Source organism: Ziziphus jujuba, chromosome 10 (assembly GCF_031755915.1).
Source record: "Ziziphus jujuba cultivar Dongzao chromosome 10, ASM3175591v1".
NCBI classification, from domain to species: Eukaryota; Viridiplantae; Streptophyta; class Magnoliopsida; order Rosales; family Rhamnaceae; genus Ziziphus; species Ziziphus jujuba.
In genome coordinates, this window is record NC_083388.1 from 8904279 (window position 1) to 8927581 (window position 23303).

General features: G+C 33.3%; 4 protein-coding genes across 10 annotated transcripts; all 4 read left to right on the forward strand.

Annotated features, from left to right (window-relative positions):
• The first annotated feature begins 3048 nt into the window (after positions 1–3048).
• LOC107411035 (E3 ubiquitin-protein ligase RDUF2) lies at positions 3049–4513 on the forward strand. The gene has a single exon (XM_016018542.4). It carries the CDS (start codon positions 3154–3156, stop codon positions 4291–4293), a length of 1140 nt encoding a protein of 379 aa, XP_015874028.3. The 5' UTR covers positions 3049–3153; the 3' UTR covers positions 4294–4513.
• A 3217-nt stretch (positions 4514–7730) lies between these two features.
• Positions 7731–13810, forward strand: LOC107410987 (E3 ubiquitin-protein ligase SDIR1). 7 transcript variants are annotated; one of them, XM_025070754.3, is made up of 9 exons: positions 7731–7992; positions 10489–10671; positions 10838–10892; positions 10982–11037; positions 11149–11377; positions 11547–11661; positions 12069–12117; positions 13004–13148; positions 13306–13484. In XM_025070754.3, exons 2-9 carry the CDS (start codon positions 10594–10596, stop codon positions 13413–13415), a joined length of 837 nt encoding a protein of 278 aa, XP_024926522.2. In that variant the 5' UTR covers positions 7731–7992; positions 10489–10593; the 3' UTR covers positions 13416–13484. The 7 variants fall into 7 exon arrangements, with proteins under 7 accessions (XP_024926522.2, XP_048324312.1, XP_024926523.2 ...); XM_025070755.3 differs by having other exon boundaries at positions 7740–7992; positions 10985–11037; positions 13306–13482; XM_048468354.2 differs by having other exon boundaries at positions 7740–7992; positions 13250–13449.
• A 139-nt stretch (positions 13811–13949) lies between these two features.
• Positions 13950–17821, forward strand: LOC107410994 (zinc transporter 2). Its single transcript, XM_016018500.4, has 2 exons — positions 13950–15334; positions 17182–17821. Exons 1-2 carry the CDS (start codon positions 14725–14727, stop codon positions 17571–17573), a joined length of 1002 nt encoding a protein of 333 aa, XP_015873986.3. The 5' UTR covers positions 13950–14724; the 3' UTR covers positions 17574–17821.
• A 2544-nt stretch (positions 17822–20365) lies between these two features.
• On the forward strand, positions 20366–23303 carry LOC107410995 (laccase-2-like). Its single transcript, XM_016018501.4, has 6 exons — positions 20366–20628; positions 20770–20921; positions 21013–21257; positions 21397–21528; positions 21755–22723; positions 22937–23303. Exons 1-6 carry the CDS (start codon positions 20488–20490, stop codon positions 23065–23067), a joined length of 1770 nt encoding a protein of 589 aa, XP_015873987.3. The 5' UTR covers positions 20366–20487; the 3' UTR covers positions 23068–23303.

The following is a 23303-nucleotide window of genomic DNA, read 5'->3' on the forward strand; positions in this document are numbered from 1 at the left end:
CTCATACATGTAAGAAGCTGAAAATTGCAATCAATTTTTGATACTTTTCGGGCGTGCAGCTGAACCACAAAAGAATGCAAAGCTAGCACGATCAAAAGGCAAGCATAGAGATACACAGAAATGGTATCAAACCATATACCAATTCCATCACTACTTTTTAAAGATTTTGTCACAAAACCTTTTCTCTTTTTTTTTTTTTCCAATTTTTATATTTTAATTTGTGATTAATATATGTATAGGTAAAGTCTTTAGATTACAATTAAGAGGTAGAGGCTGAAATACTATTAATGTTTTGACTAGAGATTAGTTTACACTTTCCAAACTATAAATATAGATGTATATAAATCGTGATAGTTTAATTGCTCAGGATTGCAAAAATTTATCGATCTCTACCCTTTTAAACTTTTTTATTTATCAAAATAACAAAGAAAAGAAAAAAATTGCTCTTGTTGTCTTTGTTTCTATATTTTTCAGCTTTGTTTTATTTATAATACCTCGCGTGGTAGTAGGGACGCTTGGTTTTTCAATGGGAACAAAATTTTAGCATAACTTATGGAGCCTAAAACAATTAGGCAACTTTATAATCAAAAAATATATGCAAAACCAAAAAAAAAAAAAAAAAAGAAAACACTCGGCTTCACTTCTTATTTTTGTCTACATTTTATTTATTTACTTTGCAGTCACATCATAAAATATATAGCTAGACATTTGTTATTTTCTAATAACAAAGTATAGCTAGATATTCTTAGAAGCTAATTTACTTGAATTGGAGGAAAAGTTAGGTACTGTGTTAGATCATAGCCATTAGCCACACCAAATTATGATAATATTTGTCTATCAGTAAAAATTTGTTTATGATATAGCATGCTAATAGTTCATCCACCGACAATCTGAAGCTTGATAACATATGGTGGTATCTATATTTTATTCGATAAATTGCATAATGTACACCACATGTAGTTCAAAATGTTAATGCATATATATATATACTTTTTTTTATATGTATATATTTAAAAAAAATTGTTGGAAATTTATTTTTGTATATTTTTTTAGTTCCATGTCAAAATTAATTATATGAAAAATAAGTTAACCCAATTAGATCGCTCTAAACTATTATTAAGCATACCATCTTTTATTCAGTGTACTCTTTTATTTTGCCATTGTTGAATTCAATATTTTATTAGAAAAATTGTTTCATGATGTATTTTAATTGTAAAGACATTTAGTTATTGTATGATCTGGTGTTGAAATAAAGGGGTCATCACTATTCATCTAAATTAATCAAGTTTGTAAAATGATTTTTTCAAAAGAAAATACATAAATATCAATAATACCAAAGTCAAAATATGTTTACTAAATTTTGGATACTCATTTCTATTACACCATTTCATTATCTTGCATTGGATTTCACATACCTTTGCGTGTGAACTCAATAATTTATTATCAAATATGCCGTCTAGTTTTATTCTTATTCAATAAAATTTTGCGATGGAATTTTATGTACAAAATTTGATAATTAAAGTTACTGTTGTTAGAACAACTAAAAGAGAAAAATAGAAAAAGCTGGTGTTTACAGTGATATCGTAACAATAGTAATAGCGGTCATTGTTACCAGTGCAATGAGCGCGAAAGTGTTTAACAAATTATTTACCATGTGATATGATAAAAAGACATTATTTTTTTGGTTCTTATTGAATTTCATTAAATTATAATTATTTATACTGATTTTTAAATGCATATAATAATACCATTTTGTTTTACTGCAAAACTTGATTTAAAAAAGAAAAAAGAAAAAAAAAGTGGTCAATAACTTGGTGCAATTAATACTATGTTATAGTAGAAAACTAAAAATAAATAGTGGATATCCAAATTCTTCTGACACATGAGTCTTGAGGTTGATTTTTGGGTTAAAAGTTAGAATTCTCAAAAAATTGTGATCCTGAAAATATTCCGTTAATCCAAATTATGGGATTTTGATGGAAGAAGCAAAAATACTGCTAGCAATTGGAATCTCTAATGATGATTCTGTTCTTTTTTGCACATAAAAAAAAAAAAAAAAACCAATGTAGTGGCTCATCATTTTAACCCAATTTATACCAATGTGTGGTGACTAATAAGTAAATGAGAGTCCATTTGTGAGTATTATATATTTTTCTACTTATATGCAGTTCAAAGTTATAAATGAGAGTTTAAATTTACCTTTTTGAAAAAGTAAAACTCTCTTCATTGATTAGTAGGAAAAATTCAACAAGAAAAATGAGCACAATAATATTTTATAATTTGGAGAATCTCAAAATAGAAAGTATACATTGAAACAGAGATTTAATCTAAATTCTAAAAGAATTATTTTGTTAGTCATAGCAAAGAAAACAAAAAAGAAGTAAACCACTAGTTTATATTTAAAATAAAATGGTCAAATAAAGTGAACCCGATGGTCCAACATTCCTAACAATCGCAGCGAATTATATGTGATGCCCAGTCCAAGTCGATCACCCACTTCAACCAAACTCAACGATCCAGTGATACCAAAACCACGGTGAAACCCATCGAGAAATCCAATCTCAAGCGTTAAAAGGAAAAGGCCAGCCATGATCTAGAGGAGTGGGACCCAACATCTTGAGGGGGTCTTCAAGCCGTAGATCAAAGAGGAGTGATACGCCAAAAAAGACAAAACATGAAAACAATACATACACGCTTTGCGTTTGCCTCGGTTGAGAATCTTCGGCGTCTAGTTTGAAATTCAAACTCGGCGTCCACATTGTGAACGCTTCGTATAACTATTTTACAACTCCGCGTCCAAGTCAACATCTATGTGGTACACGCGCCATCCCTAATTTCACGGCATTTTCCATCTTCTATTTTTAGGTTTTTAACCCCTCCGTTTGTTCATCACGTGCCGAAATAATCCCCATTCCATATTTCCATTCCCACCGTTTTAGTACGTCTAAACGCGTGAAGTCACTCTCTCCCCCCCGACCTCTCTCTCTCTCTTTCTCTCTTTTGCAGTAACTCCACGCGTGCCTTAAAAACCCCCCAATCTTCTTTACTCACTTCTTCATTTCTCATTCCTCTCACAATTTCTCTCTCTCTCTCTCTCGCTCTCTTATTCTCTTTCTCTCTCTACAGCTTTTAGGTTCAGATCTGCGTAAAGAGATGTCGACGACCACTACGGCGTCGTATTGGTGCTACAGATGCACCCGTTTCGTCCGTGTTTGGGTCCAGGACAACATTACATGCCCGTACTGTCACACCGGCTTCGTCGAAGAGATCGATGCGTCTCCGCCATCGGAGAGCACACGCCGTCCTTTCCCGTCCTCTTACATGTACGGCCAAGAGTCCGGTCAAACTACGGCTCTCGGTTCTCGCCGGATCCGACGGGGATCCGGAGATCGGTCCCCTTTCAACCCGGTCATCGTCTTGCGTGGCACGGGGGAAGAAGGTGGGATCGACGGCGGCGAGAGGAATAGCTTCGAGTTGTACTACGACGACGGCGCTGGTTCTGGTCTCCGGCCACTTCCCGCGAGTATGTCGGAGTTTTTGATGGGTTCGGGTTTCGATCGGTTGCTAGAGCAGCTGGCCCAGATCGAAATAACCGGGTTCGGGCGGTCCGAAAACCCGCCCGCTTCGAAAGCGGCAATAGAGTCAATGCCGACGATTGAGATTGTTGAAAGCCATGTGGGTTTGGAATCGCACTGTGCGGTTTGCAAGGAAGCGTTCGAGCTGGGCTCTGAGGCTCGCGAAATGCCCTGCAAACACATATACCATTCGGATTGTATTCTTCCTTGGCTTTCTCTGAGAAATTCATGCCCTGTGTGCCGGCACGAACTTCCAACGGACAGAAATTCTTCGAATCCCGATCAATCGCCTAACGGTGTTGACGAAGAGACAGTGGGGTTGACCATCTGGAGGCTACCCGGAGGCGGGTTCGCCGTGGGTAGGTTCTCTCAGGGAAGAAGAGGCGGTGAGAGGGAACTGCCCGTCGTGTATACGGAAATGGATGGTGGGTTCAATGGTGGTGGAACTCCGAGAAGGGTTTCGTGGGCATCGAGAAGAAGCAGAGGAGGAAGAGAAAGCCGTGGAATTGGCAGGGTTTTCCGTAATTTATTTTCGTTCTTGGGGAGGATGAGGTCAAATTCTTCATCGTCTTCATCATCGCTATCATCGCGTTCTGGTTCTGAATCTGGGTCTCTTAGTCGAAGCCATAGTCATTCGAGTTCGGTGTTTAGTAGACACGCACGTAGACATAGCAGGACTTGGGTCTTGGACGATCATGAGGGGAATGATAGATGGTGAATTTTGGGAAAAAACACAGACGATTTTATTTTTTCTTTAATTTTTTTTTCCTTACCCAATATGGTTATATGCCAAAAAAAAAAGAAGAGGAAAATGAAAAAGCCAAAAAAAATTAATATTTGTTAAGGCAGTGCCAAGTTCATCACTGTATATAAGCATTGAATTTTGTACGTTTACTTCGATTTCTCCATAACTGAGTTCTAGCTTAGAATTACATGAATCTGAAACCTTACTCTTTTTTATTTATTTATTTATTTTCTTTGCCTTTCAAAATTGAAGAACAAAGTTAATAATTTTTCTGGCCCTGAAAAGATTAGACAAGTATTAGCTCTGCCAAAGTGCTATCAATCCTAGAATGGTACTATCTGCTTTGGAGCTTTTGCTTGTAATTAGAATCATATGCTCTCCCCCATCTATTTTTGCAAAAAGCTCTTTACTTTCTGTCATGGAATTTGCAATGCTGCCAATTTATAACTGTGGTTCAATAGTGTTGGGAGCCTGAGCAAAAAGCTCTTATGTTTCTGTCATTGAATAGTGTTAGGAGCCTGGGCTGAATGACTGGAAAAAAAGTGCTTTAGCTTATTCTCTTTGGTCTTTATTAAAAAATGATTCTTTTCATTGTGCGTATGTCTATTTACAAAACTTATGGGGATGAGAACAGTGACAATTGTAGCTTATGGGTGAAATAATTTTGGGTTGCTTCATTGCCTTGAATTTTATGTCCATTTTGCCGGCAAAATGATGACTGATCCGTATTTGTTGCCTCGTTGACTCGAAAGCCACAGCTTTAAAGCATGTGCCTAAGTGCCTGGTCCTCAAAATGGTTGGGAAAATTTTCTGCCTTTTTTCTTTTGTGGGCTATATTTTAGAGCTCAAGCAGAGACAGGTAGAAAATAGCAAATGTTCTTGGCTTCCTGCTTGTCTCTAGAACTAGAAGGCATTCTTTATGTCTTTTACTCCAGCTTACAAGCTAAATAGCCAAATATATATATATATATATATATACACACACACACAATACAATCTAAAAATGTAGGTAGCTCAGCTAACTTTGTCTATGATTTTTCTAAACGGATTTTTATCTTTAAGATTTAGCTTCATCTGAATCTGCTAATGGCACATAGCTGTTGGTTTATATAATTAGGGAGGTTTGATTTTAGTGACATCAATAACATGTGATTTTTTATTGGCTTGTAATCCAAATTTTAGGTTCATTTATTCATATTTAGTTTATATTAATATCAATTAGTAAAATAAAAACAAATCATCTTATCCTATTACATTACATGTAACTAAGTTGGCAAACAACTTGATTTTTACAGAACTGGTATTAGCTTTTTGTTTTTGTATTTTTTTGGTATATCAATAATGTTAAGATACTAAATTGTTTAGTTTATCACATCATATAGCAAAATAAAAATATTATAATTTTATTGGTTTATAATTAACATAATTTATTTTTTAAAAATTTCACTTATTCATTATTTAAAAATAAAAAATTCACTTAAATTTTATTAATTTTTCAACTTATAAAATTATAATACATCACCTCGATGTAAATAATTTTGTGCATGTGGCATTGCTATAAAATGTATTGGGTTGTGCATGATGAGGAACTGAATTCATATCTTCTTGGGAAGTGGTTCCTTTTATCATGGTCTTTAATGCATAAATTTTGATTTCGTTGTTGTTCGTATTAGGTGGCAAGAGGACTTGCCCATGATTTTGGGTAAAGTGCTTTTCCTTCTTTTTTTTTTTTTTTTTTTTGTGCTTTTGTTTTTATTTACTTGAGAGAAATGAATGGACTATTCCAATTTCTGTTTGTGCCTACGTGTCCGGAGATTCGATTATGGAATAAATTTTTCTCCATAAAAAAAAAAAAAAAAATCGCCATGGAAAAAAATAAATATATAGGAAAAAATTGAATGGGGAATTGTGGGGTTTGTGTCACGCAATTAGCTTGTCCATGGCCAAGTGGCCAACTCATACTTGGCTGCCTTAGTGCCTCACACTTTTTCCTAAGTTGGTTGCAACTCAATTTCTTTTCTTTTCTTTTCTTTTTTAAATAAAAAAACTTCCATTTATATTTATATAGTTTTCACATAAAATGTTGGCATCCAAATAGCAATCCCAAGCTCCATGTCTATATGGATGGTTGCTATATTTATTCCTTATAATAAAACAAAATCCAAAAATTATGCTGTTAATGCTGCAATTTATTTATATTATTGAAGAGAAAACAGCTTCTAAATGGTATATAACATCACAATTCTTCACATAAGGACATTACAACCATGGATATGATTAGTTTTCTTTTCCTTTTGAATGAAGAGAGATTAATATATTGGATTAGGTGGGATTGTTAATGTTAAACTTCCCAATTAGCTATCTGCCTTTCCAAATCCAGTGAACCTAAAACCAAAATTATATATAATTTTTTTATGACGTTTGAAAATGGTTGCTACAATCAAACAAAAGGAGGGACTAATAATAGTGATGCCCTAAATTATATATATATATATATATATATTTTTTTTTTTTCTAAAGAAAAATGAGAAATATTTGTGTATGCTGTCTATGTTAATTATCATGGATTCTTTTCCCTGTATGATTAAAACAAACCACCACATGGAATGAGAATGTTCATCATATAAAAGCTTTATTTTTATTTTTAAATTTTTGAGTATTTTCAACAATACTTTTTGTAAGCTATTTGTATCACTTTTTTTTTAAATTAATTTTTCTTTATAAATCGGAAAAATTAAATTTACGAATGATCATTGCTTGAATATTTATTATTTGGCATTAATTTTCTAATCAAATTACATTAGCATTCTAAATATAAATATTTCTACCAAAAATTGCTAGATATAAATACTATATAAGTCAAATACACTTAACACTTCCTGAACTAGTGGAGGAAGAATTTCATCTACACCTTTTTAACTTTTTTACAATTGGGAGAAGTGAGAATTTCAACAGTTCGAAATTTGGATTCATATTTTTCATAGTTTTATCATTAAACCAAATTTATTTCAACAAATAAATTTTATGAAATTAATCATACATAAATTATGCAATTCTTCATTAAAAAACTATTATATTCTATTTTATTATTTTGAAATGCGTGTATATCTAATTTTATTAAATGTTTTAGTTAAAAATGCATAATTGAACTAGTATGGAAAAAATCTAACCATATTTTAATGTCAGAAGTAAAAAAATATAATTATCCTTATATAATATTTAAAAAAAAAACTATTTTATCAAAAAAAAAACAAAAAATGTACATGTTATTATTATTATTATCGTATACTTTGGAAAAATGCGATTTTGTTGGTAAGGGGATGTGGCCAGATCTGAAGTATGTAGGTCAGCACAGCAACCAATCATATTATTACGAAACGGCGTCGGTGCGAAGCTTCTGCGATTGCATGCTATGAGAAATCGTGGCAGCTTTTCAAATCCAAGTTTGCCCACGTGTCGTCCTCTAGACTCTTCTTGAGCTTCTTCAACTAAATATTTATTTATTTATTTTCTTTTTTTAATTTATATTACCATTTAATTTTAAAAAATTTTTGAAAACTGTTTGGACAGGCCTATCGTTGGTTGTCGATCCTAAGGCTTTTCGTCTTCGTCTTCAGTCGAGTAGTTGCACATTCGGAGATCCATGTCTATGCTCCAATTCAATTGGCATATGTAAGTCCCCTTTTTTTTTTTTTTTTGTCTTTGTTTCTGTTTGGCTGCCGAGAAAATTTGCACTCTGTGGTTTTTTCACGGCGCAGTTACTTTGTTACCATTTACAGTCTGTCTTCAATGTACTATGCATCTTATTAGCAGCCGAGCTGAGGATTAGTTTGCTTAGTTGACTAATGCTGGTTTTTTTTTTTTTTTTTTTTGGCCGACTTTTTGTGTTTTCATTTTTTAATTATTATTATTATTGTTGTCGAAGTCGAATTATTTGTTTCTTTTTCTCGTGATTAATTTGGTTTCTAAGTGATGAAACTCTGAGGTCAAGATATAAGGGCTTTGCTTTATTTATTTTATTTTCAATTTTTTATTGGCATGAATTTTGTATTTGTTGTTATTTATTTATTTTTTTTGGGGAATTTGGGTGGATGATTAGTATCATTTATGTATTAGATCTGTGTTTATGCTGACCAAAATTCCAATGTGGAATGGTCAGCCAAGTATTTTAACTAAAGAGCCGAATAGGTTTGATGATTTCTTCAGTGGAAAATGGAGGTTCCATACTATAAACAATGCTGATAAACACTAGTGGTCACCTTGGTTTTTGATTATATAAAAATGTGGATTAAAAAATAGATATGTCAGTGTAAGAGGTGGGGTGGCACTCTGCTGGCAGTTTTTAATCGTAGTCTATAAGCCCATGGCTACTTTACAACAATTGAATGCCAAAAATGATTGGTCAATTTATTTTAAATAAACAAAGAAAGTGGATTTATGTCCTCTGTCATCTTTTGTTTACAATTTAGTAATAATATTCCTACTTCCTAGTGAGGTTCCTTTTAGCTGTCTAGAAATGTTTTCTCGTTCTAATGGTTGAATTCAAGCTGTGTGGTTTGACGAAGTTTGTGTCGAGTAAATATTTGTTGCTAGATTGGATTTGTTCATGCCAATTGGAAGATCTGCCTATTGTTATCGTATTTATTTCCCTTCTTGTTTTTGTATTTTAAACCATGGGATGGTGTAAAACTGTAAATTATTTTAATATTGGTTCAAAGGAATATTTTCAAATGTAACACTTTAACCTTTTCATCAATTTTTTTAGACATGATCTGGGTTACCTAGATTGAAACTGACTACTAAATGGTTCTGACTGTAGAATTTTGTAAAATAATAAATTGGAAAATATTGAATGCATTTTGACCCGGCAAAATTTTTTCATGAATAAAAGTAGATTCCCTTGTAGCTATGTAATTGTTAATCTTGTAATGGATCATTATACTTTAAAAGTTAGGGTTTGGCAACAACAATTTCCCAAATGATCAATTTTATGTTATTATTTTTAGAGTTTGAAATCATGCTTGTGTTTGATTGTTTTAAGCTCATGTACACGTTGTTATTGGAACTGACAACTAAATGGTTCTCACTGTAGAATTTTGTAAAATAATAAATTACAAGATATTGAATGCATTTTGACCAGGCGATTTTTTCATGAATATAAGCAGCTTTCCTTGTAGCTTTTTAATTGTTAATCATGTGATGGATCATTGTACTTTGATAATTTGTGGCAACAACAATTTCTTGAATGTTCAATTTTATGATATTATGTTTACAGAGTTTGAAATCATGCTTGAATTTGATTATTTTAAGCTCATATACAAGTTCTTACTTCATTTATGTTCTTATGAATGCTTCAAGTCCTAAAAGTACTTTGTTGGTTTCATTAAAGTTTTCTCATTAAGAAATCTGGTGGTCATTGATGATGTTGACAAGAATCTTCTGGGATCATTGTAATTTCATGTTGATTGGAAATGATTTTCTTTTTCATCTTTGACAATCCTAGAAATGTTTTTGATACTTGGGAGCTAAACCTGGTGAGTTATCCGTATGTTTGATGATTGTTCTGATCCCTAGATAATAGTTCCACTGTTAGGAAGAAATTATTGCAATTAGCTTTGTAGAAATTTTTGCTGCTTTATGATTTCTGAATTTTGATCCAGTGGAAAAGGATTATGTGACAACTAATTACTATTTGACTTGGGATATGATGCTTCAACATCCTAATTGTCAGCAGTTTTTTTGCTACTTACCTTTTGCTGATAATTTGGATGGAAACTTACATATCACTGCTTTCATCTACATCTTTGAGGTAGCTGTACAGGTGATTGGAACAATATTTGTAAACAACTAAAAAGTTTACTGATTTTTTTTTTTATTTTTTATTTTTTATCTTGCAATTGAATTAGGGTCAAGTACTTTACTGCATCTCTATCTGTCTGTAGTAGACGATATTTATGATCTTGCAAGTTTTGGAAACTTCTTGACGTGTAAAACAGTGTGAAAGTCCTGCGCCAGTGGAATTTCTAACACCTTACTTTGTGCAACTTTGGTCTATGGTGGATGGCTTTTGGAGTATTACTCCATAACTAATTTTCTAAGTTTTAACTGTGCCTGGTTGGATTGTATATTAAATATGTAATCAAATATGTATTCTTGGAACTCTTGCAGGTATTAAAGTTTTGAAAAGGAAGGACTTTCATACTTGACTCCTGAGTGAATTTAGAACACCTAAGCTGTTCTACGTGAGGGAAACTTTTCAAACCTGTTGTAACCATGAGTTTTGTTTTTCGAGGTACTAGAGGAGATATTGAAAGTGGATTTCCAGGATTTATTCCTGAACAACCTGCAGTGGTATGTCTTTATGCCTTTTGGTGCATGCATCTGCACATCCTTACCCTGTATATATTTTGTACCTTCTAGTTATCTTCATTTATTTGTTTCGTACTATTGTGTGTCTTAATGCAGTTTTAAAATTTAATCTGTTATCATGCGATTCTTTTTGTTTTTCTCTGTTTAGCGTATCCATACAGCTCGGCCAGTAAATACTAATTCACTGGCATTTCTTGTCACGGGTAATGTTTTCAATTCCGTTACTTTCTGTTCCACTTCATGCTGCTTTAGTATAGCACATTATTAATTCACTACTAATCTATTTGTTCAGCAGTTCTGTTGCTATTCATGATTTTGAACTCTCACCAAATGTCACCAAACTTTCTGGTATGTTGTCCTGTACATTTACTGTATGCATGATAATTATTTTGATTGTGGTTTTCAAGCTCAAAACTTATATAGCATCTAGAAAGTTAACCATCAGTATAATGCATGCAGCTCTGGCTAGTTGTGGGTGTCTTTCTGATGGCAACAAGCCTGAGGATGTATGCAACTTGTCAGCAACTTCAAGCACAGGCCCGAGCCCATGCTGCAGCAGCCAGTGGCTTGCTTGGTCATACAGAATTACGGCTGCATATGCCACCATCAATCGCTTTTGCAACAAGAGGGCGGTTACAAGGACTTAGACTCCAGCTTGCTCTTCTTGATCGTGAATTTGATGATCTAGGTAGTATCCTTTTGCTAGATTATACCTGTTGGAATGTGTGAACTAGTCACCTCTTATATTTGAGGTGCTTTCATAAATATTCCATGCTAAGCAAGTCAATAAGTCCTCTTTAGTTGGAATTTAGTTGCTGAACTTTTGGGAGGATAATACTTCTGCATTCATATAACAGATTATGATACTTTGAGAGCACTGGACTCTGACAGTGCCTCTACAACTCCATCAATGAGTGAGGAAGAGATTAATGCCTTACCTGTTCATAAGTATAAAGTTGCTGGTTCAGTGAAGTAAGTTGGAAAGCCTTTTTTGACATCTATACTTAATGGTTTGCTTTCCTTGTTGTTCTTATGAACTACTTTTGAAGCCTATATGTTTATCCAAACCCACATTTTCATGAATGGTTTTTTGCTTTGACGGTGTTGGAATTTTTGGGTTGAATCGCAAAATTCGCAAAATTCCCTTTTATATATTTTTGAAAACTGTGGATAAATAATACCATATTTTCACACTGCTATTCAAATTATTTTATGAATTGTCATATTGTCTTCATTTTATTGTGTGCCCTTCAGTTCCTTGAACTTCCTCCACCGACATGAAAAGTTATTTAACTTTCTAATGTTGCATATGTATATAAAAAATTGCTATAAACTGATAATGAAATAGGAAACTTATGAGTATACTTCCCTTTTAACAGAGATGGCTCATCGTTTCAACAGACACCATCTTCTTCGGCTGCATCTGAGGTACTGTTTTCTAATCTGAAGTTTGATTTTTTAATAATATATTATGTAGTAGCGATGAATTTCTTTCAAGTACCTTTTTGACATTTAGTTGGTCAGTTTGTGCATTCCTGGTATTTCAGTTGTAATTAGATGGATCCAAAACCTAAGTTGTGGTCTCTTGCCAATTAAACCAGAAGCAATGTTATTTTTCAATCTTTGAGAACTTTATATCACACATTAATTTGAGACTCCTCTTTGTACAATTTTGTTCAACCTTTCAGTGGACGGCATTTGGTCTAAACCTGAGGATTTGATTGAAAAATAGACAAGTGGATTCCTGTGGATCCATATCATGGGTCCATAATTTGTGAAACCTTCTTGTCTTTATTCAGTGTCTTTTCTAGGGGCATTATGGAGACAAATATCTGGTTCTAATCTGAGGCATGCTGTGACAATAAACTGAGTTAACCTCATCAGTTAGAATCCACTATTCCTACTAATAATAAGTTGGAGATGAGAATTGATTTGTCTTCAAGACCTCATAAACAATTTTCATGTTCTTCCTTTCCCCTGGACAACTCAGATCATGCCAGAAACTGTATTTCAGATATACCATTTGCTAAATGTCTTCCGCCAAGAAAAACACTTTTGCATCATGATTAATACTGTAATCCGAAATCTTCTAGGCCTTCTCAGATGGTACTTCAGTCTAATCCTGTTTTCTTTGAGAATCTGTGCCTCTACATTCATCTAAGAAATGGAGTTGAAACATGTGTCTGTTCTGTGTGTGTTTTTTAATTTCTTTCTTTCTTCCCCCTTCCCTGTTGTTGGGGGTTGGAGAGTGTAAATGCATTCTATGTTGATGGGTTGTAATTTCTCACCTTCGTCGTTATAACTGATAAAGCAGGGTTTGAAAAAGGTAGATGGTAACATGAAGGCTTCAGAGGATGAACTGACATGCAGCATTTGCTTAGAGCAAGTCACCAGGGGAGAGCTTGTTCGGAGCCTGCCATGTTTGCATCAGGTTCTTCCTCTGTGTACTCTCATGGATGGTGTGTCACAATTGTGTCTTATAACAGTCTAGAAAATTGCATATGCCAGTATTATTTGTGCTTCATTTTAACTGAAACCTTAAATATTATGTACGGTACAGTAAATGGCCAATGGTGACTAACATACCTCTCTCTTCCCCTATCATTCTTCCTGAAGATTATTTAGGAAAGGAATATCGAAATCTTGCCAAATTTCTTTGGCTTACTCGAGCTTCTGGATTCTGTGGTTCCCAACTTTGTCAGACATCTTTGCTTGTACATAAATGACAAGCTGACCTTTGTAGAGGTGGCCTGTTTTATTCTCATTACTTCAGGTTGTAATTGGGAATGATCTTTCTTTTTTTCAGTTCCATGCTAGCTGCATTGATCCATGGCTTCGCCAACAAGGCACCTGTCCAGTATGTAAACTTAGGATGGGGTCAGGATGGCACGAAAGCAGGGAGAGCGAGTCGGATGGTTCGGACATGGTTTGATATTAACTTTTTCAGGTGATGGTATAATATGTATATGTTACATATAGTATTCTACATATGTATATGTATATATATATAACTACAAGATTTGTGTGTTACCCTGCCTAATTGGATTTGATGTGAGAATGTATAAACCCTGTTTTATCACTTCATATTTCTGATATTGGAAATCAATATGTCATTGTATGAGCTCGGGGCTTATGTGATATACAACTTTGACAAATTTTATGGCTATTCCTGATTGATTATATTATTATAATTATTATTGTTGTTGTTGTTCTCTTTGGAGAGAGAGACACATGGCCGATAAGCACCTCTAGATCTTCTTGGTTTTTATTGTTTCGATTGATAAAGTAATCCCTAATTAGAAGAGTAAATTATTTTAACGATTTGCAGTGCGTTATTTGCACTTTATAAGTAATTGCTTAGTATTTCTTTATTTTGTTTTATATAATTTAATATAACCATCATTATCCAATTTCGTAGTGTCCACCAACTATGTGCATTGGAGCCTTCATCCTTTAGCTGGCAACTAAAGTTTGCTTTTGTCATCGGATTTAGCTTTTGGATTGACTTCCATATATTTATTCTCTCTCATTTTCAAAATAGATTTATGAATGGTTTGAACTTTGGGAATTCATTTAATCATTTTTTTTTTCTAAAGCAAAATTATATTATATCTATGTCTATATATCCATCCAGATATATATATTTTTTTCCTTTTAAAAAATACTGATTTATATTTAAGTATAAAAAGTTTGGAAGCTAAAGCCTTCCCCAATCTAATTCCAGGGTCGTTATCCTTGTAGTAAAAACTAATGCTTCTGTTTTTAAGTTGTGTAGTACAAATTTATACTACAATGTTGTAAAGTCAAACTTGTACTACATATATATGTATACGTATTTATATAAAAGAAACGGGATTTTCTTTTATTTTATTTTTTTAATTTTGAAAATAATATTCCAGTTAAATACTCAAAATTAATTGACTATTATCAAACTACTTAATACATAATGATCATAATACATATAGACATAACTAATCCCCAAACGGTTGGAAGCTAGCCAAAAGCAACTTCACCGAAAAAACCAATTAACAAACTATGGCTTCTAAGTCAATTTCCTCTTCTCTAACCTATCTAACTGTGCTAATCCTCCAAGTTTTCGTCCTAGTCAACGGCCATGGAGGTCATGGCGACGACGAAGACGAAGAGCACGTAGATTTGCACTCGAAAGGGTTGACTCTGGTGAAGGTATGGTGTTTGATAATCCTGCTAGTGAGCACTTTTGCGGGCGGAGTTTCGCCGTACTTCTTCAGATGGAACGAGAGCTTTCTTCTGCTCGGTACTCAGTTTGCAGGGGGAGTATTCCTGGGCACTTCTTTGATGCATTTCTTGAGCGATTCCAACGAGACGTTCGGCGATCTCACTGACAAATCGTACCCTTTCGCTTTCATGCTGGCATCCGCGGGATATCTTCTGACGATGATTGGAGATTGCGTAATCATCTATATTACAAATTCAGGTGAAAGAGAAGCTCGTGTGGTGGTGGAGGAAGATGGAAGAGCAGCTGGTGGTGGCAAAGATGTAAATGGTGGTGGGGAAGATTCGAACCCTGTTTTCTTGAAAACGTCGTCGTTTGGCGACACCATACTTCTTATTCTCGCTCTTTGTTTTCATTCGGTTTTTGAAGGCATCGCCGTTGGTGTTGCAGGTAATTATTTAATTAATTCTAAACAAGATTATGCTTTTTTTTAAAATTATTTTTTAAATATCTAATCTGGAAGTTTAATTTTGCAAATATAATTAATTAGGAAGTTTTCTTAATTTCATAATGTCCAACAACTTTTGCATGCACGATCTTATCACTTTGCTTTATATATATATATATATATATACACACACATGTATTGATGAAAGTCTTAATATTAGTTAAATTAATACGAGTAACATTTATTAGCAAATTCTCTCACTAAACTCTTTTTAATTTATTGGTTTGCTTTTTCTGTTCTTTTGATTCTTTCAAATCCAATGCTTTGATTTGCAAATTGCAATTGCAATAGTGTTGCATGTTGGAGATCATGATCCATAAAGTCTTCACTTCCAACCAATCAAAATACGAATATCGTTTCCAATTTGTTGTTTTCTTGATTTTTCTCCACGTTCGGTTGTAAAATTAATAAAATTGTATGCTTATTTATTGATGCTTGACTAGTTCTCCTCCAAGTCTCTCCAACACACCCACTCACACGCTTACATTAATGGTTGTGATTGCAGCTCCTTGTATTTCAAACTTAATTTCTAAGGGTCCAAGAAGTATTGTTCCTGTCGAAATAAGCCAGTGAAAAAGCCACCACTAATTCTTACTCTGAATTTTCCTACACTTCCAAAATAATAATATAATAATATAATAATATAATAATATAATAATAATAATAATAAAAAGTCAACAAAACATCCAAAATTCACAATCCACATAAATGTTTGGGCCTAGTCTTCATTGATATGAGTCCAATTCAGGCCTTGTTCAGAAAAGCCCATTCTTCTTCTTCGTCCTTTTTTCTGTAAAAAAACAAAATAAAAACAAAAAAAAATATATATATATATATATAAATATAAATATTTATTTATTTATTTATTTTTTGAAACAAAATCCAAAGATTACCTTGTTCATAGTTGTGCCTGGAATTTTCTTTTTAATAATGCTAAAATTACCAAATAATATAATAAAATATGCAATAATATTTAATTGATTTTTTTAATTATTTATTTATTTAAGTGTTCATTTGTTTATATTTAGGTTCTCAATTAACAATATTTTAATATGTATTATAATTAATTAAAGTAATAATAAATTATATTTCTATTCACTATGAATTAAAGAATAACCAAATGGTATTATACAGTGGTGCCCCTTCTCGAAAAATTTCCTGGGTTTGCTACATAAGTTCTTAGAAATAATTAAATAATATATGGTAGGAAGGAGCTAATAGAGATTAACTAGTCGCTTTTACGATGTTTGAGAATTGGATTAATGTGTAATAATTTGTAAATTGAGAGCTGGTTATTATTTATGTCGTTGGTTTTCAGTTTTCTTTTTAAATGTTTAACTTTATTTGTGTGTGATTGGTTTGTGCTTTAAAAGATAGTTTTTTTACCTACCTACAAAGCTTAAAGAAACTAACTACAAGGTTAAATAAAAAAGCACAAGCAAAAACAAAAACAAAAGCATCAACTTGAAAATCATTTCAAATTGTTTATAAAAGAAAGTTAATTAATTTTGATAATGTTATTTTTTTTTGGATGTTATTATAATTAATGACTTTCATAGTAATCATTTATCATTCATGCATGTTCCATCTTTCAAGCAAAGAAGAAAGGAAAAAAGAAAACGAAAAATATAAATGATATCAAACGAGGAGATTATTGTTTTAAAAATGAGTACCTAAATGCTACTTCCATCTCAAACTACAGGCATTAATTGCATACAAGAACCAAATGCATTATCGTAGTATTATTATTATTATATATTTTTTTAAATTTGTCGTATAATTTTTGTAGACAAGAAGTCAGATGCATGGAGGAATCTATGGACAATATCACTGCACAAAATATTCGCAGCAATTGCAATGGGGATTGCACTGCTGAGGATGCTACCAAAGAGGCCATTTCTGATAACAGCAGCTTATTCTTTTGCATTTGCAATTTCAAGTCCAATTGGCGTAGGCATAGGCATTGCTATCGATGCCACAACGCAGGGTCGTGTAGCCGATTGGATCTATGCAATCTCAATGGGACTTGCTTGTGGGGTTTTTATCTACGTTGCCATTAACCATCTCATTGCCAAAGGCTTCAAACCTCAAGCCAATTCTTACTTTGATACCCCCTTCTTCAAGTTTCTTGCTGTGCTTCTTGGTGTAGGAGTTATAGCAGTTGTTATGATCTGGGATTAATTTATAAAAAAACTACATTTCCAAAATTTCAGTTACCTTGTTTAATTATGTACTATGTTAGAGTAGATTATGTGTTGATGTATTCGAAATTTCGGATTAAATCAGCCTTTTTTTTTAATTTTAATTTTAATTTTATTTTTTTATGTTGTCCAGGAGGATTTGAATTTTGTAATCAGAAAAATTGATGACATTGCTATTATACTGTTTCCAAGAGGATTATAAAATATGACCAGCCGGTTTGACAATCAGCTTGGTTTTGATGTTTTAAATCTCCTTAACTATTAATGTATCTAATTTCTTTTTTTATGTGCACAATCATTGAACTTTGTTTTGCTTGTTCCTCAAATCATAAGTATATATTAGACTTGTGTTTTTATTAATGAAATCTATCCATATCTCAAATTTGTCTTAATTAAATTAAGTAATTAACCCCAACAGACCAACATTGAGCTTTTTCAGTAGAGCTGGTGCATTCATTATAAATTGGTGCACGTACCATGTAAGAGTCACATGGAAGGGTTTTGATTTGCGATAGGTAATCAACCTCTGGTTATAACAATAACTTTAGATTAAGCAGTCCCACGAATTATTTGACTACCAAAAAAGCAAGTTTTAGTTGAAATTGGATGTTCAAAACCCATTATAAGAAGGTTGTTATTATTGAAGATCTTTGTTCCACTCCATGTAAACAAGGACTTCCACATGCATGCATATTAATCCTAGTTTGGTAAGCCTCCTTGCAATTCTTGATTGTTAATTATATCAGTTATGATTAAGATCGAAGCTGCCGGTAGGATCTACCAAATACTTGCAAACAACCCTAAACACTAGGGTTATTGGACTCTAATTAATCTCACAAGTCATAGTTCCTACCCACCAATCTTGCTTTTTCTCTAGTTTTCTGAAATAATAGTACTGCCAACCCCATTAGGTAGAATTTAGTCAATCTAATTAATTGTAGTACCTTAAAGTTCTATGCGTAATTTTAGATGGTCAAATAAATTGGTTATTTGTATCAAAGAAAATACATAATTCTTTTTTTTTTTTTTTTTTGGAATTATCTAGCTAGAACAATTTTATTTATTTATTTATTAATGTGGGAATATGGAGATTAGAACTCAGTATCAGAGAAAAGTGTCCTTGTCACAAGACAATTAATTTGGATATACACGCATTATCTTATATAATATATCCTTTTATTCATGATCTACGAGCTGTCACTCCCATAATAAAATTATAAGTGAAATGAAAAAACATTGGAATAGAACATTTAATGGGATGAGGCCAAGCTAAAGCGATTAATTTTGCCATCTTTCATCTATGGAATTAACGTGGCATTTATATTTTGGAGGATATTGGATAATGGATAAGGCTCCTCTAAAGTAAAGTGAAATTTGAGACAAAATATTTTCATATTTTAGTAACTAGTATACAAACAGGTGTACCGTGGACCTTTTGATCATTTCGTGCTCGTATCCTTTGGTAAACCATAAAAACCTTGTCAGGAAAGCTCCAACTTCATACACCTTCAGTGTTATCTGTACTAATTTTGGTTAACATTGGGATTTCTTGGTCGGTCAATCATTTCCCTGTTTCACATCTAGCTCTAACAGATACGCACATATCTGTACACATTTAGAGAAATACACATAAATATTATAAAATATAATATTATCTATATATATGTGTGTGTGTGTTAATCTTATACCCATTCAACAGGTTAAAATGATCCAGTAATTGTTGTTGTTATTGTTGTTAAAAATAGTAAATGACTATGTATGTAGAAGTGTTAAGAGTAGCCTACAAGTGCTGTAGTTGGTGTAGCAACTTTATTTTTTAGCTAAGTACAGGTAATTGAATTGATATAAAACTATATTAATATATGTATACGTATTTTTCTTTTTCTTTGAAGTAAAACTTAATTATTGAGGAGCCCATTTAATTACTTGATAATATTTATACACTTTAGTTGCTTTTTTTATTATTATTTTGTATTATTTTTATATATTTTTTAATCTTCTCCTCTAAGCTTTTTTCTGTGATTAGTCTGCTTAGCATACATATAATATTAGTAAAAAGACAAACAGAAAAATACCAAACGAAATGGCCTAATTTATACGTAGTTATCATGATTTCTTTTCTTGCTTGAAAGGTTTGTTGTTGGGTCAAAAGTCCTCTTCAAGGGGAACTTTCATATTCTCAAGGCTCTCTTTGGTTGGGAGAGAGAGAGAGATTCGAATAGCATCACCAACCAGGCATACCCCAGAGATTTTTTTCACTTGAAAACGATATAATCTTCATTAATTTGCCAAGAACGTAAAAATGACTTGATTAAAAAGAGATTTCTGAGTGATTAATAGTGATTAAAGGAAGGTGGTGGCCTTAACTTTGATTTGTCTCAATCGGTCAATAGTTCATAGGTTTGAAAATTAGTAACATATACTTTTTTTTTTTTCCCACCAAAACTACTTTGGAAAAGGACTAGAGATTTGAAATTAAGAATTAGTATTGGCTTCGGGTTAGGGAAATAATATTTTATAACAGTTAAATCTGTGAATTAGGATTTAAGAGTCGAAAATGAAGCAAAAAGAATATGCATATATAGAAAATAACTTTGGTGACACTCTACAGTAAAGATAAATGGGGTCCAACAAAGTATATATTAGGTGATTATCTTCTTTCTCAAACCGGAATCATCTTATTACCTAATCAACCAAACACGTCCTTGAAATTTCTATATAAACTCAACATACATTTTTTTGGTCCACTACACAGAGTTGAAAGCAAGAGTAGTATCATCAAGGAAAAGTTAAGGAATTATCTTCCTTTTTTTTTTTTTTTTTTCCTCTCCAACCAAACACAATCAGACACTGAAAAGAAAAAAAGAAAAAAGAAAAAGAAAGAGATAAACAAAATGGGTGCTCGTCTTCCTTCTTCACTAACAGTTCTCGCGGCTTGTCTCATTGTTGTGAGCTCTCTTTGTGCATTTCCTCAGGCTGCTGGTGCAAATGCAACTCCAAAGCATACAGGCGTTACGAGGCACTACAAGTTCGAAGTACGCCATTGATAATATATATATACATATATATATGAGAGCTTAGTTGTAGAATTTTTGTAACTTTGATATATATATATATATATATCTAGATATAAATATTACAAGCAGGTCTGAAAATTTTGTTGAATCTTAATGCAGATAAAGTTGAAAAATGTGACACGTTTGTGTCACACTAAGAGCGTCGTGGCAGTGAATGGGAAATTCCCAGGGCCAAGAGTTGTTGCCAGAGAAGGAGACAGGCTTGTGGTTAAGGTTGTTAACCTTGTTCCGTACAACATAACCATTCATTGGTAAGATTATGTTTCTTAATTTTGTTACATTACATTACTGTTTTTCCTTAGTTAATTTAATGTTTGTATGATCATATGTTTTGGTACACAGGCATGGTATTCGACAACTTCGAAGTGGGTGGGCAGATGGACCTGCTTATATCACCCAATGCCCAATTCAAACAGGCCAAACTTACGTTTACAACTTCACCATTGTTGGGCAGAGAGGAACTCTCTTTTGGCATGCTCACTTCTCCTGGCTAAGAGCCAGTGTCTATGGGCCTCTTATTATCCTCCCTAGGCGCAATGAATCTTACCCTTTTGTCAAACCCTACAAGGAAGTTCCAATTCTGTTTGGTAAAATACATAAGCACCATTATTATTATTGTTATTATTTACCTCAATTATTAATTTTTGAAACCCAATTTTAATTATGTGGTTTTTGGTTACTTTTTTTGTATGCTAATCAGCCAAATTAACCATGATTAAATTGCAGGAGAGTGGTGGAACGCGAACACAGAGGCTGTTATTAGTCAAGCTCTTCAGACTGGGGCTGGCCCAAATGTCTCTGATGCCTACACCCTTAATGGACTTCCTGGCCCATTATACAATTGCACACAAAAAAATGGTAACATTTTATATTTTGCATCACATAGTAAATATGATCCAACAATTTTCATCACTCCTAGTATAGTTTAGGAGTGGTTTGAATACCTGATTATATATGATTTATTTTATATATTATCCCCAGTTATATAAAAATTATATGTAATTGGGCGTGGAGACCCATCAAAATTACAATTTTCATAGTTTTTTTCTTCTTTTTTTTGTTTTTTTTTTTGGGTTTTCTGCAGAGACTTTTAGGCTAAAGGTGAAGCCTGGAAAGACCTATCTACTACGTTTGATCAATGCTGCACTCAATGACGAACTATTCTTCAGGATTGCAAATCATACCTTTACCGTGGTCGAAGCCGATGCAATTTACGTTAAGCCATTTGAAACTGATCTTCTAGTCATAGCCCCAGGACAAACCACAAATATTCTCCTCAAGACCAAGGATCATTTTCCAAACGCTTCATTCTACATGTTAGCCAGACCATATTTCACAGGACAAGGAACATTCGACAACACCACCATTGCCGGAATTCTCGAATACCAAAACCCTTCAAACCCTTCCACCAATAACACCAACTCTACACCAATAACACCAACTCTCCCAGCCATCAATGCCACTTCAGCGGTTACAAATTTCACCACCAAAATCCGATCCTTGAACAGTGCAAAATTCCCTGCTAAAGTCCCACAGACCGTTCAAAAGAACTTCTTCTTCACCATAGGTCTAGGAAGCAATCCTTGTCCTAAGAACCAAACCTGCCAGGGCCCTAATAACCGAACCAAATTCGCAGCTAGTATCAACAACATCTCTTTTGCTCTACCATCCACCGCTCTTCTCCAATCCTATTTTTTCAGAAAATCGAATGGGGTTTATGCCACTGATTTCCCTAAATTCCCTCTTCATCCATTCAACTACACTGGAACTCCACCGAACAATACCAATGTCATCAATGGGACGACCAAGGTGGAGGTTCTTCCATTTAACACCAGTGTGGAGATTGTCCTCCAAGGCACCAGCATTCTTGGAGCTGAGAGCCATCCTCTGCATTTGCATGGATATAATTTCTATGTTGTTGGCCAAGGTTTCGGTAACTTCGATCCTAAGAAAGACCCTGCAAACTACAATCTTGTCGACCCCCCAGAAAGGAACACCATCGGTGTACCTACCGGCAGTTGGGTTGCAATCCGATTCCTCGCCGATAACCCAGGTGAGCAATAAATGATCGTATAAAAATTCTCTTCTCTAAATATATATATATATATAGATATACGCATGTATATATATATTGTTCTATCTCGTTAGACCATATTTGTGACATTGTCATGGACAAAAATTTTCGTGCATAAGAGAATTATCTTATATATACTTTTATTATGTGAAAATATTTATAGAAATTAAAAGTGAGGGTGATGATGAATAGGTGTTTGGTTGATGCACTGCCATTTTGACGTGCATTTGAGTTGGGGATTGAGGATGTCATGGATCGTCCAAGATGGAAGTCTTCCCAATCAGAAGTTGCCTCCTCCACCATCCGATCTTCCCAAATGTTGACCGTGGATGGAGACTGAAGCACTCGTCATGCCTTAATTGTCTTATTTTCATTACTCTTTTTACAATTTAACTTATAATTATATTGTTTTTGTCCTGCCTTTTTTTTTTTGTTTTTTTGGGGGTTCCTTTGTATACCAACATTGGGTGAAAGTTTGCGGAGAAGATTTTGCACTAGACGGGAAATCAATGTCCTTTGTTGGATAATAAAATAATAACAAATTCAAGAAATTAAACAA

Excerpts from the sequence above, each read along its gene's own strand:
- LOC107410994 (XM_016018500.4), top strand. The coding sequence starts at position 14,725 with ATGGCTTCTAAGTCAATTTCCTCTTCTCTAACCTATCTAACTGTGCTA. Across the intron at positions 15,335-17,181 it reads CATCGCCGTTGGTGTTGCAG|ACAAGAAGTCAGATGCATGG; the intron begins GTAATTATTTAA and ends TAATTTTTGTAG.
- LOC107410995 (XM_016018501.4), top strand. The coding sequence starts at position 20,488 with ATGGGTGCTCGTCTTCCTTCTTCACTAACAGTTCTCGCGGCTTGTCTC. Across the intron at positions 21,258-21,396 it reads GGAAGTTCCAATTCTGTTTG|GAGAGTGGTGGAACGCGAAC; the intron begins GTAAAATACATA and ends ATTAAATTGCAG. Across the intron at positions 21,529-21,754 it reads CAATTGCACACAAAAAAATG|AGACTTTTAGGCTAAAGGTG; the intron begins GTAACATTTTAT and ends GGTTTTCTGCAG.
- LOC107411035 (XM_016018542.4), top strand. The coding sequence starts at position 3,154 with ATGTCGACGACCACTACGGCGTCGTATTGGTGCTACAGATGCACCCGT.
- LOC107410987 (XM_025070754.3), top strand. The coding sequence starts at position 10,594 with ATGAGTTTTGTTTTTCGAGGTACTAGAGGAGATATTGAAAGTGGATTT. Across the intron at positions 11,038-11,148 it reads AAATGTCACCAAACTTTCTG|CTCTGGCTAGTTGTGGGTGT; the intron begins GTATGTTGTCCT and ends TAATGCATGCAG. Across the intron at positions 12,118-13,003 it reads CTTCTTCGGCTGCATCTGAG|GGTTTGAAAAAGGTAGATGG; the intron begins GTACTGTTTTCT and ends CTGATAAAGCAG.